General features: G+C 40.2%; 1 protein-coding gene across 1 annotated transcript in view; it reads right to left on the bottom strand.

Annotated features, from left to right (window-relative positions):
* Window positions 1–16,601, bottom strand: part of RAB3GAP1 (RAB3 GTPase activating protein catalytic subunit 1) — a 45,439-nt gene that overhangs the window by 27,795 nt on the left and 1,043 nt on the right. Inside the window, exons 3-7 of the mRNA XM_034786015.1 lie at window positions 13,905–13,980; window positions 11,037–11,169; window positions 8,700–8,753; window positions 7,622–7,757; window positions 971–1,090 (exon numbers count right to left, since the gene is read on the bottom strand). Coding sequence (XP_034641906.1) covers window positions 971–1,090; window positions 7,622–7,757; window positions 8,700–8,753; window positions 11,037–11,169; window positions 13,905–13,980 — 519 coding nt within the window. The remainder of the gene's footprint in view (window positions 1–970; window positions 1,091–7,621; window positions 7,758–8,699; window positions 8,754–11,036; window positions 11,170–13,904; window positions 13,981–16,601) is intronic.

The raw sequence follows: 16,601 nt of genomic DNA, 5'->3' as shown, positions 1-16,601 counted from the left end.
GAGGATCTGGGGGTTATAGTGAATCATAAATGAAGAGCAAACAATATGATATAGTTACAAAAAAGCTAACATCAATCTAGGATGTATGAACAGGAGTGCCATATCGGGGACATGGGACGTAACTGTCCCACTGTACTCAGCACTGTTGAGGCCACAGTTGAAATATAGTGTCCAGTTTTGGGTGTCACACATTAAGAAAGATGTGGATAAACTGGAGAGAATTTGGAGGACAGCCAGAAAAATAAGAGGTTTAGAAAACCTGACCTATGAGGAAAGGTTATAAAAAAAAAATTGGCATATTTAGTCATGAGAAGAAGGAGAACTTGACAACAGTCTTCAAATATGTTGATGGCTGTTAAAAAGAGGACAGTGATCAATTGTTGTCTGTGTGCACTGAACAAAAGACAAGAGCTTAAGCTATAGCAAGGGAGATTTAGGTTAGATATTAGGAAAAAGCCTTCTAAGGATAAGGATAGTTACGTACTAGAATAGATTACCCAGGGAGGTTCTGGAATCCTCCAGAAAAACTGGAAGTTTTTAAGAACAGGTTGGACAAACGCCTGTCAGGAATGATGTAGGTATACCTCGACCTGCCTCAGCACACACAGCTGGACTAGATGACCTTTCAAGGTCCCTCCCAGCCCTACATATCTATGAAAATCATGTCTTGTAGACCAATTAATTACTCTTATTGTTTTTTGTATTTTAAAACAAGAAAAAGTCTATGGAACAGAAGTCATACGTATGGTTCAGTGCATTAAAATGTTAATTATCTTTGAAAGAATCCTTTGCTATTAAGGTTAGTCCACGTTTCCATTGAGACAATTTTTTGTTTCTTTCTGTGGCACTTTCAGACAGTCTACACTATATGTTGTTACTATCAATTTAATATTTTTCCTTACTATGAAGCATCTTCCAAATTATAATGAAAGTAATATCTGGACATGTAATCATTTAGCACTTCACTTACCAACCAGTGTTCCCCAATGCAATCGAAACTGAACTCAGAAGAAGGTTACATTTGGATTCACTAAGAACTGCATCATTATTTGCTGCTGGAGCAATAACCACAAATTCCCGTAAGCCATACCTAAAAAAAAGGTAACATTTGTAGTAAGTTACATGTGACAAATAATTGCATATTCTTGAGTCAGTCCTAGGTAGGCTAGAGTACAGATATCACCAATTTACTTAACTAGTGCGCACTGTGGTAGTAATATAATGGCAATTAATTAGCATGGACTTAAATATTTAAGAGGCCTGAAAAAAAGCCAAACTATTAAAGTGCATTTTGGATTTTCAATTCATTTTCAAATATTTTAAAAATTACACATTAAAATTTCTTCTTCTTTATATAACCACTTTTACAATTCATGTACCAGAGCATATTATATGTTATTACTTATATTCTAAATCAGGGGTTCTCAACCTGCGGCCCAATCAGCACAGAGCTGCAGCCCATGTGATATCCTCAGGGCCATACAGGTAGTATTGGATGTGGCCCACAATGGTAAATAGGTTGAGAACCACTGTTCTAAATAAAAGATACATTAGAGACAACTAATAAGTACCCTACAACATGTGCTGTGATGTACTCGATCTGAAATTCAGGCAGCATAAAAAAAAAAAAAAAAAAAAAAAGACGACGACGGCAGCATGTATTATTCACTCTGGCAGAGATCGCTGTGCTTTTCCTAGTGTGAACATAAAAGTTTGCATGAGGCTATATTATTTTCTTAACCATAATTCTTATGGAGGAGAAATAGAAGAAGGTAAATAAACCCAACATTTATGCAAAGAGCAATTTATTTGACAATAACTTTCTGCTTTCCATTCCTATTCTTTAAGTGATCTGGAATTAAATAAAGCCATTCTCCTTCTACCCAAGTCTGCAGCCAAGACACAATCCTGAGTTTGTAACATCATACTCTGGCCACAAAGAAACTTGTGATAGCACTAGTTCTGCTTCACTGCAGAAAGGAGTGAAGAAACGAAAAAGAACACAGTGCCTATTTAACTGTAGTACAAACATAACAAAAAATTATGAATGACAAAAATACATCTTAAAATTTTATTCAATAAGTCTTGTTCTGATATGAAAGAAACTAATACTTGAAAGACTTCAGTCTGAAATATATTTAAACATGGTGAATTTAAGTACACATTCCACTAAGTGTCATTTGAAGATTTTAAAACACTGAATGCTTTTCACTTTCATTTTAATTTAAACCATTAGCTATTTTAAAATTAGCTAAAATGTTCCGAATTCTGAGTGATGCTTATTTTTGTCAGGCTCAAATTTTGACACAACGAATGCTGAATGAATACCCAATCTGATCTCTGAAAATCATCATATTATGATTAGGGCTCTACCAAATTCATGGCCATGAAAAACACGTCACAGACCATGAAATCTGGTCTTGTGTGTTCTTTTTTACCCTAATACTATACAGATTTCACGTGGGACCCCAGCGTTTCTCAAATTGAGGGGCCTGACCCAAAAGGGAGTTGCAGGGGGATCACATGGTTATTTGTGGGTGAGGCGGGGTCACAGTATTGCCACCCTTACTTCTGCACTGCCTTCAGATCTGGGCAGCTGAAGAGCTGCGGCTGGTTAGCCAGGCACCCAGCTCAGAAGTCAGTGCCCTGTTAACAGCAACGCAGAAGTAAGGGTGGCAATACCATACCACGTCATCCTTACTTCTGCGCTGCTGCTGGCGGCAGCTCTACCTTCAGAGCTGGGCTCCCGGCCAGCAGCCGCTGCTCTCCAGCTGCCCGGCTCTGAAGGCAGTGCCACTGCCAGCAGCAGCGCAAAAATAAGGGTAGCAGTACCACAACCTTCCATACAATAGGGTTACCATACGTCCGGATTTTCCCGGACATGTCCGGCTTTTTGGGCTCCAAATCCCCGTCCGGGGGGAAATCCCCAAAAGCCGGACATGTCCGGGAAAATCAGACATGCTCTGCCGGGCCGGCGAAGCGGGGCCTGGCGGGCTGTGCCGGGGGCTCGGGGGCTGGGCCGGGGACCTGCGGTGCCNCCATCATTCACAGCCATAGGACCTCCTGCAGGTAGCTGTCCATGCTACGTGATACCTTCAGGTAAAAAGAGATATTTGCACAAAGTCTATTTATTGCCTTTTGGGTGTCCAAGGCCAGAGGAATGTTAGTTTTTAAGGTTTAATACAATTTCTGAAAGTAGGTAATACATTGGGCCCTATTAATCCATCTATTTTAAATAGACCAGCACACAATCACCACAGAATCTAGGTGTAGTTACCCAGACAATGACCATTAAAAATAATGCTCAACTCACTGCATTCAACTCTGCACTGTTACTACTCAATGGTATCAAGTATCAGGGGGTAGCCATGTTAGTCTGTATCCACAAAAACAACAAGGAGTCTGGTGGCACCTTAAAGACTAACAGATTTATTTGGGCATAAACTTTCATGGGTAAAAACCTCACCACTTCTTCAGATGCACCTGAAGAAGTGAGGTTTTTACCCATGAAAGCTTATGCCCAAATAAATCTGTTAGTCTTTAAGGTGCCACCAGACTCCTTGTTGTTTTTACTCAATGGTATGTGTTCCTTGTAGCTGTGAGGCAGTTGTCCAAAAAGGGCCATATTTTTGGAGTTTAATGTACCCAACACACACACCATATAATCATTTGAAAGTTTATTTTATATACATTTAGATGAGGTATAATGTGCAGCTGTCACATGGTGCCACAAGGCCTGTAGGCAAGGTGAAACAATGGTACCCAGAGTGAAAAAGTGTCATTTTTTGCACAGTTCCAATAACACTGCAGCGTGACTATGACAACAGTATTTACTGATTGTTAATGTCAACAATTTCTGTGGTGTTTATTGGTCAAAGCTACTAAACAATGTATTAAAAGATCTGTATTAAATTTGCATGGACAAGTATTTTTTCCAGAGATGGTGAAGTTTAGTATATAGCAAATATTAACATTTTGTAATATACTGACATGAAATATTTTCACATCACATATTTTTAATTGCCAATGTATCTCAGAAGTGATAATAGTTTTCTGTATTTTCAATTGAAATTTGCTGACCAGATCAGTCTCACACTGAAGTTTGTGCACCAGCAGATGGCGTGCCAATTGTTTGTGCTGCATTGTGACTAGATATAAATGTAAGTGAATTCCTAAAAGTAAGGCTTCTCCATTTGTAAGCTTTTGTACATACAATGTAGCATCTAGTCTGCCTGGTAGAAGATTGTAAGCTATGTTGGTCCCAGGATACAAGAGAGACAATATTAGTGAGATAATATCTTTAATTGGACCAATTCCTGTTGATGAAAGAAATAAGCTTTTGAGATCCACAGAACTCATCTTCAGGTCTGAGAAAGGTAATCAGAGTGTCACATCTAAATAAAAGGTGGAACAAATTGTTAAGCATGAGGAGTTAACATAACACATGTTGAACTTCAAAACAAAGTGGGCAATTAACATCTCTGCAGTCATGGGACAAAGGAGAACTAGTATGTTACAGACTGTTGTAAGGAGACAATATTCTGCAGAAGGACTTCAGAAAAAAAAGGAAGAACCATCTCCTGCAGTTCGTGTATTTTATTATTTCATGTAATTTATGGGGGAGGGGGGGTCGCACTCAGAGGATAGCTATGTGAAAGAGGTCACCAGTACAAAAGTTTGAGAACCACTGCTATACACCAACATCCGTCAACACAAAGGCATCACCTGCCTACCTCAAATATGTAGAAAACAATGGACAACAGTCAGATATCCAATCCAATCACAAACTCATCCATTTCATCCTCACATATCCATAACAAACTTACATTCAACACACACTTTTTCAAAACATAAGAACAGCCATGGGTACTAGGATGGCTCCCCTTTATGCCAACCTCTTCATGCGCCACCTTGAGGAAGAATCTCCAGAAAAATGTGACAAAACCCTCTCTTCTGACCTTCAAATAAACTCCCAACTTCACCAAGTTCATCATCAGAAGCAAGCTCCCCATAGACCAGGACAAACCAACTCAAAATGGCACCAGACCTTGCCAGAACAACATATGCAAAACTTGCAGCCATATCTCCACTGTTACAATGATAAATACCCCCCGCAGCATACTTTTCATGATCCATGGGCCTTACACACCCATATCACAATATGTGGTGCATCTCATCCAGTGCATCAAATGCCCCAACAACTAGGTGGGTGAAATTAGACAATCACTACACTTTCTAATGAACTCTCATGGAAAAACCATAAGACCAAAAAACCCTATCACCTGTGCATGAACACTTTTCACAAATGATCACTTCCATATATGATCTCTCAGTCCACAACACTTTCAAAAGACGAGCATAGGAGCTTAAATTCATAATTCTGCTAGACACCAAAGATCATGCTCAACAGAGACAATGCTTTTATGTCTCATTACGACAACCAGTAACCCACTTGTCTACACTACAAAGTTGTGTTGGAAAAGTTATGCCACTTTAATTAAAACCACTGATGCATGTCCACACTAGATCCTTGTGTCGGCAGAGTGCATCCACACTAACAACTCTTGCATCGACACAGAGAGCAGTGCACTGTGGTAGCTATCCCACTGTGCAACTGGCTGCAGGGTGCTTTGGGAAGGGTTTGCAATGCCTCATGGGGCAGGTAAAATGTCATGATGCAGGTTTCTCAATCCCATCATTCCAGGGCAGTGGTTCCCAAAGTGGGGTTTGTGAGTCCCTGGGGGTTCGCAGAACGTTTCAGGGGGTTCACAAGAAAAATTTCATTAATGGCGGCCAGAGGACTCTGCTGGGACCCAGTTGCAGGGCAGATAGCCTGAGCCCCAGGGAGAGCGGGGCCGGGCAGTTTGAGCAGGCAGACCGAGCCCTCCCCTGTCAGCCAGGGAGACGGCAGCCAGAGCCTTGGGGAGAGCGGGGCCGGGCAGTTTGAGTCAGCAGCCCCAGCCCTCCCCTGTCAGCGGGGGAGCCGGCAGCCCGAGCCCCAGGGAGAGCGGGGCCGGGCAGTTTGAGCTGGCAGCCCGAGCTCTCCCCGTCAGCGGTGGAGCCAGCAGCCCGAGCCTCGGGAAGAGCGGGGCCGGGCAGTTTGAGCCAGCAGCCCCAGCCCTCCCCTGTCAGCGGGGGAGCCGGCAGCCCCGAACCCCAGCACTCCATGCGGGGTGCAGGTGGCAGCTCAGATTCCTGTCCCACCTTCCTCGGTGGAAGAAAAGCTGTTTGCGAGCCAAACCAGCCAGAAGCACGTTGTAGCCAGTGTAGGAGTGTTAAGGTGTCTCAGTAATTGTCCTTCTCTCTGGAATGCTGATTTGCTTCAGTGAGTGAATCTTCTCAGTTTCTAGTTTGTTGGTTGTTAGCAGTCTCGCTCTGTTATTTTTATTATAACTTTTGTACACAAGTTCAACGGATAAGTGGCTGAAAAAGGAAAGTGTAAAAACGCTGGAATCAGCTAGTGTTTCCTCAAGTCCACACTGAGGAAAATCTAAGTCTAATGATCATGATGGTCCTGGAAAGTCACTTACAAAGAAAAGAAAATATGACAATGATTATATAAAATATGGCTTTACATGCATTGGTGATCAAGAACATCCAAAACCACTGTGTGATTTATGGTGATGTTCTAGCAAACAGCAGCCTCAAACCTTCTCTACTTCGGCGCCACTTAGAAACTAGGCATCCTGCACAACTCGACAAGCCTGTTGATTTTTTCAAGCGAAAATTAGCTGAGAAGAAAAGTGACATTACCAGTTTTATATCCAAAGCAAGTACTGATCATGAAAATGCACTTAAAGCGTCATACCACATGAGCTACCGAGTAGCAAAAGCATCAGAAGCCCATACCATAGCAGAGAGCTTGATTGGTCCATGTATAAAAGACGTAGTTCATTGCATGCTCGGAGAAAAGGCTGCAAAAAGGATTGACATGGTACCTTTGTCCAATAATACATTGTCACAAAGAATTAATCACATGTCAAATAATGGAGAGACCACAATTGTACATAGAGTGAAAAATAGTCCATATTATGCTATACAGTTGGATGAATCAACTGATGTAGCTAATCTAGCTATTTTGCTACTGTTTGTACGTTATGTGAATGAAGGTATGGTTGAAGAAGACTTGTTGTTTTGCCAACCATTGGAAGTAGCTTTGTTGTGTGTACACCTCCCGTTTTGTCAGCAAAAGGCAGTTTTTGCTGACAAAAGGTTGTAGTGTAGAGAAGGTCTTATTCTTCTTTGTCCTATGACTGCAGAGGTGTTAATTGCTCACTTCATTTTGAATGGTTTCTTGCAACAGGTGTTAACTCCTTATGCTAAACAATCTGTTGTATTTAGCTCTGACACTCTGTTTACCTTTCTCAGACCAGAAGGAGGACTCTGTGGAGCTCAAAAATCTTGTCGCTTTCACCAACAGAAGTTGGTCCAAGAAATATATTACTTCATCCACTTTGTCTCTCTGGTAGAATGTTTTCATGTATAGTTGTCTATGCACGCAGTACCAGCCTCTGAAATATTCTAGAAAGTAGTTTTTCAATTCAGAATTCAGATATATCAGTCTCCACGGAAATAGCAGATGTTGGTGAAGAACAAATGAAGAGATTTGTGAGAGGTGTACCTGATTCTAACGGGACAAGAAACTTCTTCAACCCCATCAAAAAATCTGTCATCAAAACGTTTGCTGACATGTCCAAAACAAATAAATATCTGAATTAGGGCATCATCTGGAAGCCCTAGCTGAAAGAATTCACGACCTAAGAGCATGTAACAAAGAGTATGTCTACACTTAGAGTTTTTGCGCTGTAAGTTTCACCGGTGATAGGGAACCAGTGAAAGAAAAGCGCTGATTTACGTACTCACTTAATTCCTCAGTCAGAGAGTGTTTACACTAGCAGCACTTCCATCGCCGACGAGAGCAGCGCTGTAGAGCAGCTATCCCACAGTGCAGCTCTCTCGATAGGTCTTGTGGGAAGGGGAGGGGTGAGCGGAAGGCTTTCTGGGTCCCTGCTCAGTGCCCCATGCTGCACTGCTTCATATCCCAGCAGCCCCATTACTTCCTTGTTTCTTTCGTGGCTTTTTTTTTTTTTTTTTAAACCCTTGCTGTCTGGCTGCTTTCCCTGCCACATCTACAAGCAAAGGGAAAGGGAGTTTCAAACTTCCTGGGGCCAAGCCAAAATTTCTGCAGCAAAAAAGGTGTTAGCAGAGCTGTATAACCACAGCAAGAAAGAAAAGGAGATCCACAGAGACCTGAATTGCTTGAACTTCAATCTAGCTATCACAAGTCATTGGCCTAACTTCCGCCATGTGAGGATAGTTTTTAAGAACATTTTGGCAAACGAAGATTTGGATGTCTTCATACACAGGTAAAACAGATATTGGATTACCATTGCAACATGGATGGAAAAATGGGGGCGATGAACTACTTCCTGTATTCTTCAAGGACCCAACAGCATCTGAGCTTCTACAAGACCTTATTTGTGCCTGTACCAGTAGGGATCATTGCACAATCAACGGTGTCTGTAGTCAAAACAATCTTCCCTGCACAGAACTGTGTACATGCCAAGACAATTAAGAATTTGGTAACCCATGCACCCTCATGAAAGATCATAATGATGAACAAAATGGTGATAATGTTGACTAGAAATGTCACCAGTGCTATCACGTTTCAATACCTGTACAAATTATTAGATTATTACCTTTTAGATTGTCATTGTGATGCTTTAAGGTCACAGAGAAATCCAACTTTATGTCTTGAAATAGTAAAAGAGGGTCATTAAACTAACAGAAACTAATGTAAATATTTCAAAGTGATCATTTTATCACTGGTTGATGGTGTCACTGTTTATCCCTGTTTCTATTGTAATGGCATCACTCGACAGCTCCACATCATACCTCATCTCAACCTTCACAGCTGTCAGTCTAGCACATTCACTAGCACTAATGTAACTTTAAATTAAAAGGGACTTTCTTCTACTGAGAAGGCATAGCTACCAAATATTTTGGAAAAAATATTTCTTGCCTTAATCTGTAAAAGTGTTAAAACACATCATTAAGGAAATCACAATAATAGTAGATGCTCCTGCTATGGTAATTCCTAATCATTATTCAAGATATATCAGAAAAGAGCTGGGACAGGGACCGTCCATGGAAGGACATTACCAATCAAATAATACAAGCATGTACTGACTATCATCTGAAAAAGAAGAGACGTCTTCAGGGGCTTTGAGATGTTACTTAATATAATGAGACTGAAAATTTTCTTGTTCTTGATAGTTCCAAATTCTGAGGCATGTGTTTTAGAGTTGGTGGGTAAATGGTGAGGAGTTAAATTTACTGTACTCTGATTTTAAGGTTTACATGGGGATGAGAAACCTCTCGGCTCCTTGGAGCTAAGATCAAAGTTTAGAGGACACTGTAGTTGGAAACACTGTAATTACATACAATCACGTCCTCTTCAAAATAAAATAAACAAACAATGCAGGTTTGTCAGCTTTAATTCTGCTGCAGCATTTGTTAACATGCCAAAGAGAGTAAATGTAATAGTGAACAAAACATACCATTATAAAGCTTTAGTATGTCTGTTAGGCTACAATATGTTCTTTCATTACTACCATAATGTTTCACTAACGCAAAAAGCTAACATTCAGTATTTACATTAGATTTTAAAACAGCCAACCCAACATAAGATTCAGGTTTCCTCCCAGAGATATTAGTAAGAGAGTGATCAACACTGTTCCAAACATCCACAAGTTTTATTAAAACTGTTCTTTAAAGCAGATTTCAACATATGGAATATACTGAAACTGAAGACAACAAAATGATTTTTGACTCATGTTAACGAGAGGTTTGAATGGAGGATTGGGTAGGTAGGTTTTCCAGATTCTAGCCCCCAACTCCCACACTGTGCAATCTTCTGAAAGTATTTTAGTTAGTGATTTTCACAGGTACTAAGCAATCCCAGCTTCAGCTGAAGTCAATGGGAACGCACGTCATTAATCGCCCTGTGCCAAAGTTTATCCTTTTGTAATATGGGGTAATATCTGCATCATAGGATTATTTTGAGATCCTCTGATAAAAGGAATAAGTGTGCAAAGTATTGTTATAAAGGGATGCTGTCATTATGAATAAAACTATTTATATATTCTCATGGCCAGTACCTAGAGTTAAAGTTAATGGTTTTCCAGCTTCTTTTTAGTTCATGCACATATGCATACATGCTGAGACATCTCTCTTTTCTGACTTCTCTCTTTTTAAAAAAAAAAAACAGTCAAGGTATTAGCTTAATAAGAATCCTGTTAGTCTTATAGTTTGCATGACAATGACAGGAAGGCAGAGTTGTGAAAAGATGCAGTGTTCACCTGTCCGGAAACGAATGTAACAAATACAGAGCCATCAATTTATTGGATGTAAGGAGCTGTTCCAAAAAGCTATTTGATTTTTTGCATCTTGCTTTTTAATTCTGCGAATAATTTCGAGATTTTTTTCCAGAATAAAGAGGAAATTTGAAGAGAAAAGTTAGTTGGGTACAACAAAAAAAACCTTGTCAAGCCTGACAATGTCCATTTAAAATTGATCTGTTTTGTTTAGCTATGATATAACCAGACACACAAGAATGAGTATCTACAGATTACCTTATGTTATTTAAAGAAGATCTGACACTATCATTTTTGTATGCAATATAAAAAAAAAAAAGTGTATACAGGTGCACATACAAAACACTTGCTATTTTTGCCTTTTATGCCGAGATAACAGCCAGACAGCTGAATTTTAAGGACCTTTACATTTATAACCGAACAATAACTCAAATTCTTTGGCGAGAACCAACTAACAATACTACATGGAAACTAAAGTTTCCAAAATATTTTAAACAGACATGTGGTTTGAGAGCATAATCTGCAGACCTTTGAAGTTTCTAGGCAAGTCAAATTAATGTGCTGCAAATTTCACACTACATTATCATGATACAGTGAAGAGTAATTTCTGAATGCTATCTACCCTACACATATTTACCATATAAAAGAACAATCATTTACCTTCTACCAACTCCTCTTTCCCATCTTTGTAACTGGCTTCTTGCACAAGATAATGATGCGTAATGGAGAATCTGAAGTCAGCAAATGAAATTTCATCTGATTTCTCCTCCCATATTCCAGTGGTGTATACACCCTGCATATTGAAAAGGGATAAGATATTATTCGGTCATGGAGATTTAGGTTAATCTTCATCAACAACAGTGTTCCCATTTTTTACATCCATGTGTGGAATGAATTTTGTTATGTGCACCAATACAGAGGTGATGTGTGGCGGGGGTGGGGCTGAGGGGTTCGGAGTGTGGGAGGAGGCCCAAGGCTGGGGCAGAGGGTTGGCGTGTGAGTGGGTAAGAGCTCTGGCCGGTGGTGCTGGCTCTGGGGTGAGACCAGGAATGAGGGGTTTGGGGCGCAGGCTGCCCCGGGACTGCGGCAGGGAGAGAGGACTCCCCCCAGCCCTCTCCGGCCACAGCCGGGACTGAGGGAAAGGGACTTCTCCCCGGCCTGTGCAGCCCTTGATTGCCTGATGCGTGTCCACACAGCTTAGAGGGAACTTAGATCAGCAATAAGTATATTCCAAGTATTACCTACAGAATTAATCTTTCTGGTGTGGACAATAAATATGTATTTTACATACTATCTTATTTTATATAGATTAATAAAAACGGAGTCCCAAAACGCTTTACAAAGTTAACAAAATATTAAAACAAATCTTGCTATGATCAAGTAGGTTTATTTCAAAGGTCTGGTTATTCTAAATAACCTATAGAATTATCTGGCAATTCGAAGGCATTTGTGTTTCTCTCCTACAAAAATCACAGATTTCAGAGTGTTCACCAGTGCTGTGCTGAAAGACAAAACAGCTCCTTTAGGAGATTATGTCTACTTTATACTGCTTGGTTCCAATATTTGGTGCGAAATATTTTTCCATTTCTAATATTCATCTTGAATCTGACCTCACTTTTAAGTAATTACACAATTCTATCCTTCAGAGAACAGTAAACAGTTCTGTGTATGAAAAACAAACATTAATCAAGTTTCAGATGTAGAAACAGTAGTTAGATCATTATTTAAAATATAATGTAGCTGCATAATGCTGACTGTAAATATCACAATGTAACACTGCATATGTATGATTAACAACAATTCTACTTTTCTATATAGTAAAGCTTAAACAAAACTATTTAGAGGATTCCTTGATTTGCACCATTCTCTTTCTTGTTATAGGGCTTCTATCACTAGACTATTGGAATAGATAACTCAAGAAACAAGTTCAACCTTAAGGTGTAGGAATATATTAATAGTTAAGATTGAAAGTATTTGATTAGATAACCAAGTTTTAACCCTGAAAACTGTGTGCTGACCACCACATTTAGTTTCATAAAACTCCCTTTGAATATGTAGCTGCCAGCCCACCCAGTACAGAAGAATTTCTCTGCATTGCTATGCAGGATATCTGGGTAGTTTCCTGTCTGGTGTCCTGGGCTCAGAGAAGGAAGGCTGCAAAGACTCAGGCTATGTCTACACTACAGCCTATGTCAACATAAGTTATGCCACTCAGGGGTGTGAATAAACCAACCGCCTGAATGACACAAGTTACACCAACATAAGCACTTGTGTGCACAGTGCTATGTTGACAGAAGAGCTTCCCTTACTGACACAGATTCTGACGTTCACTGAGGTTGTTTTATTATGCAAACGGAAGAGCTCTCGGCTGCGCCACTGTTTTTGTAGACATCCTCGAAGTCTAAGGCCTTGGCTACACTTGCAAGTTACAGCACTGTAAAGCCTCCCCCAGTGCTGTAACTCACTCCCTGTCCACACTGGCAGGGCACTTGCAGCGCTGTATCTCCCTGGGTACACCACTGCAGGTACTCCACATCTCCGAGAGGAATGGCCACGACTCACAGGTGTGAGTGTAAATGCTTGCAGCACTGTACTAATCACCTTGTCAAGAGGCCAATCCTCTCCATTGTTGTGACCAGCTGCAGGAATGCGGAAGTGCCAGTTTCAAAGCTCATACTGCAGAGAAAAGCAAACAATTTGCAGCTTGCTTTGAGTAAGTAAACGAATGAGCAGGGGGCCAGGAGTTTGGAACTTGCAAAATAGAGAGCTGACATGCTCCAAAAAGCACTCTCTCTCCCCCCACACTCCCTGTCACAATCCACTCCACCCCTGCCCCTCCCCCCCGTTTTGAAAAGCACGTTGCAGCCACATGAATGCTGGGATAGCTGCCCATAATGCACCACTCCCAACACAGCTGCAAATGTTACAAGTATGGCCACACCACTGCGCTGGCAGCTGTCAGTGTGGACAGACTGCAGCGCTTTTCCCTACTCAGCTGTACGAAGACAGGTTTACCTCACAGCGCTGTACAGCTGCAAGTGTAGCCAAGGCCTAAAAAATACTTAGGGTGAGTGGAGTGCCTCAGCCACAACTGCATCCTCTGTAATGAAATACTGACTAGCTCTGAGGAGTCATGTGACACCTTTATCCATGCATCATAAAGGTTAAGTGCCATGGAGTGGAGGAAAAACAGAGATACTTGAGAACTGAAATGGGAACCTGGACAACACCTTTCCCACTCTGAACCCAGGAACAAGAACACTGGAGCACACAAAGGTCTACTCATTACCAATATAACATTTCCTTGGGAGAAAATTTCTCCCAATCATAACTTTATAATTAATTTTGACCACACAGATTCATTTCTGCAAGTAAAATTCCCATTGAAAACTGTTCTTGCTGTAAGTAACCTCAAACTTTAGTCTGCTAAATACAAGGAAATTTGAAGTGTAAATATGAATGCACACTATATATTATACCATGCCATTTCCAATTATAAAACAGAATTTCATAAGCAATTAAACTGACCTTTTCTAGGGGCTTGCCTGAAGAAACCCCAATAAGTTTCCAGTCATTCAAAACTTCTTCAACTTTTGAAATAAATCTAGTGGGGAGAAAAATTGTTAGTATTTCCTAAACAGTGTCTACATTAGACCTTATCTCGCTAAAAATCACAGTACAATACAGTGAAATTCCTGAAAAATGAGCACTGTACAACTCATTACAAGGGAAAAAAATTGTTAACTTATTTTAGGATTTTATTCTATTCTTTTTTTTCTATTTCATTTATACTAAGCCTTACTCTCAGAGTGCGTGATTGTGAGCCTCTTATTTACACTGGTGAGCTGTTACTCACATGAGTAGTTCCACTCAGTAGTTCTATTTCAGGGGAAATTACACTTCATTCAGATTTTATTTTCACTGATCACCAGTTTAAAATAAGGGGCTCACAATCTGATCTACAGGATGTAGGCACAAACATTCCATTGAGCAGAGAGGGGGAGGTGTACCTACACGTACCCAAATAGTATTGTAAACGTTAAAATAATTTGTAAACAGAATGATTTTGTCTGTCTCACTGACCAGCTCAGGAATTATACACTTGGAAAGTTAATTTTAAAATAACCTATTTATTGTACAATACAGTGCTGCTTACATCATTCAGTATCTGAACAGAAAAGGGCAGAAGGGAACGAGAATGATGGCCAGAGTCTGAGCAGGAAATCTCTCTCTCTCAAATATTTCAAAGTTGTAACTAACAAATAAAATACAAAACACACCATACAGATATAAAGCTGTACTTTTAGTTTATGATTCTGGTGACAGTGATAAACGCCTCAAAAGTTATTCTTAGTTTAGAAAGTCATCTGAACTTTCTGGGTGAGTTTTAGTAGAAACTGAATTCATGCTTTGTTTGTTAGCTTACTGTGAATTACATTTTTCAGGATATACGGTTCTGAACACTTTCCCAAGTTGATTTCATTATGCTCAGAAATATTGGAAATCCAAATAATAGAATCATAGAATATTAGGATTGGACTGAGAGACCTCAGGAGGTCATCTAGTCCAATCCCCTGCTAAAAGCAGGGCCAACACCAACTAAATCATCCCAGCCAGGGCTTTGTCAAGCCAGTCCTTAAAAACCTCTAAGGATGGAGATTCCACCACCTCCCTAGGTAACCCATTCCAGTGCTTCACCACCCTCCTAGTGAAAAACTGTTTCCAATCTAGACCTTCCCCACTGCAATTTGAGACTGCTTCTTGTTCTGTCATCTGCCACCACTGAGAACAGCCTAGCTCCATCCTCTTTGGAACCCCCCTTCAGATAATTAAAGGCTGCTATCAAATCCCCCCTCACTCTTCTCTTCTGCAGACTAAATAACCCCAGTTCCCTCAGCCTCTCCTCATAAGTCATGTGCCCCAGTCCCCTAATAATTTTCACTGCCCTTCACTGGACTCTCTCCAATCTGTCCACATCCCTTCTGTAGGGAAATGACCAAGCCAACAATTGTAAAAGTCAATAAATCAACACTAGCTGCAAACAGTAATGTTCTGTACCCAACAGCTGAAAATGCATACTTAAACTAGTTATTAAAAATAATGGGAAGACAGATTCTAATATGTACTTTTCTCCCTGACAGACTTCATTCTTTGAAACTTTAGTGTAGTCACCAGAAGCCCTCCGAATATTATGACTCAATTATAAATATTCACTTTAAACAAACAAAATTCTATACCACGGATTATTCAAATAGCAACCCAAATTTAGATTTTAACACATAGCAGACTATAAAACTTTGAAAGAGGACTACGCTTCTATCATAAAAATTAGAGATGGAAAAGGCCTATAAAATCATGTAGGTAATGTAAGATTGTTCTTTACAATCTATTTTCTGGTACTTTACATTAATATGTTCACTTTAAGGAAACACACCCCCACACCCGATGATGAGTCTGATCCTACTTCTATTTACTTAATTGGGAGTGGGATTAGGCCTCGTGTATGTTTCATTGGCATTTCAATATTCCAAATCAGAATTATTCTTATGGTTGGGATAGCACCTTCTGCCTATCCAATCAACCTTAATTAGAAGAGGTCAATTTTCTTCTGTGCTCATTCCATCTGCATACAGACAAACTAGCACTTCAATCAACTTCTAAGTTTGTGTCATACGCAGCAATCCATTCTGTGCACTGTCTACATTAATATTTTAAGTAAGCAAACAAAAAAAGATGACTAAATTTCTGACATGCCAAAACAAGATAAATTGTTCCCTGTCAAATATTTAGCCAAGCAAAACTAATAATGGTATTTAACCACACAAGCACATATCTGCTCTGAACAGAATACAGGAAATACACCTCTACCTCAATACAACTAGACCTGATAAAACACAAATTCGGATATAACGCGGTAAAGCAGCGCTCCGGGGGGGAAGGGAGGCGTGCACACTCTGGAGGATCAAAGCAAGTTCAATACAACGTGGTTTCACCTATAACGCAGCAAGATTTTTTTGCTCCCGGGGACAGCGTTATACCGGGGTAGAGGTGTACTATATTGTACACTAAGCAGTGACATTGTGTTCGGAGTCAAGTATCAGGGGGTAGCCGTGTTAGTCTGTATCTACAAAAACAACAAGGAGTCTGGTGGCACCTTAAAGACTAACAGATTTATTTGGGCATCAGCTTTCCTGGACTTCTTCGGATGCTATGCGGTTTTTACCC

Source organism: Trachemys scripta, chromosome 11, assembly GCF_013100865.1.
Source record: "Trachemys scripta elegans isolate TJP31775 chromosome 11, CAS_Tse_1.0, whole genome shotgun sequence".
NCBI classification, from domain to species: domain Eukaryota; kingdom Metazoa; phylum Chordata; order Testudines; family Emydidae; genus Trachemys; species Trachemys scripta.
Note: the sequence above shows the minus strand (reverse complement) of the source record. Positions and strands in the feature narration are given on the sequence as shown.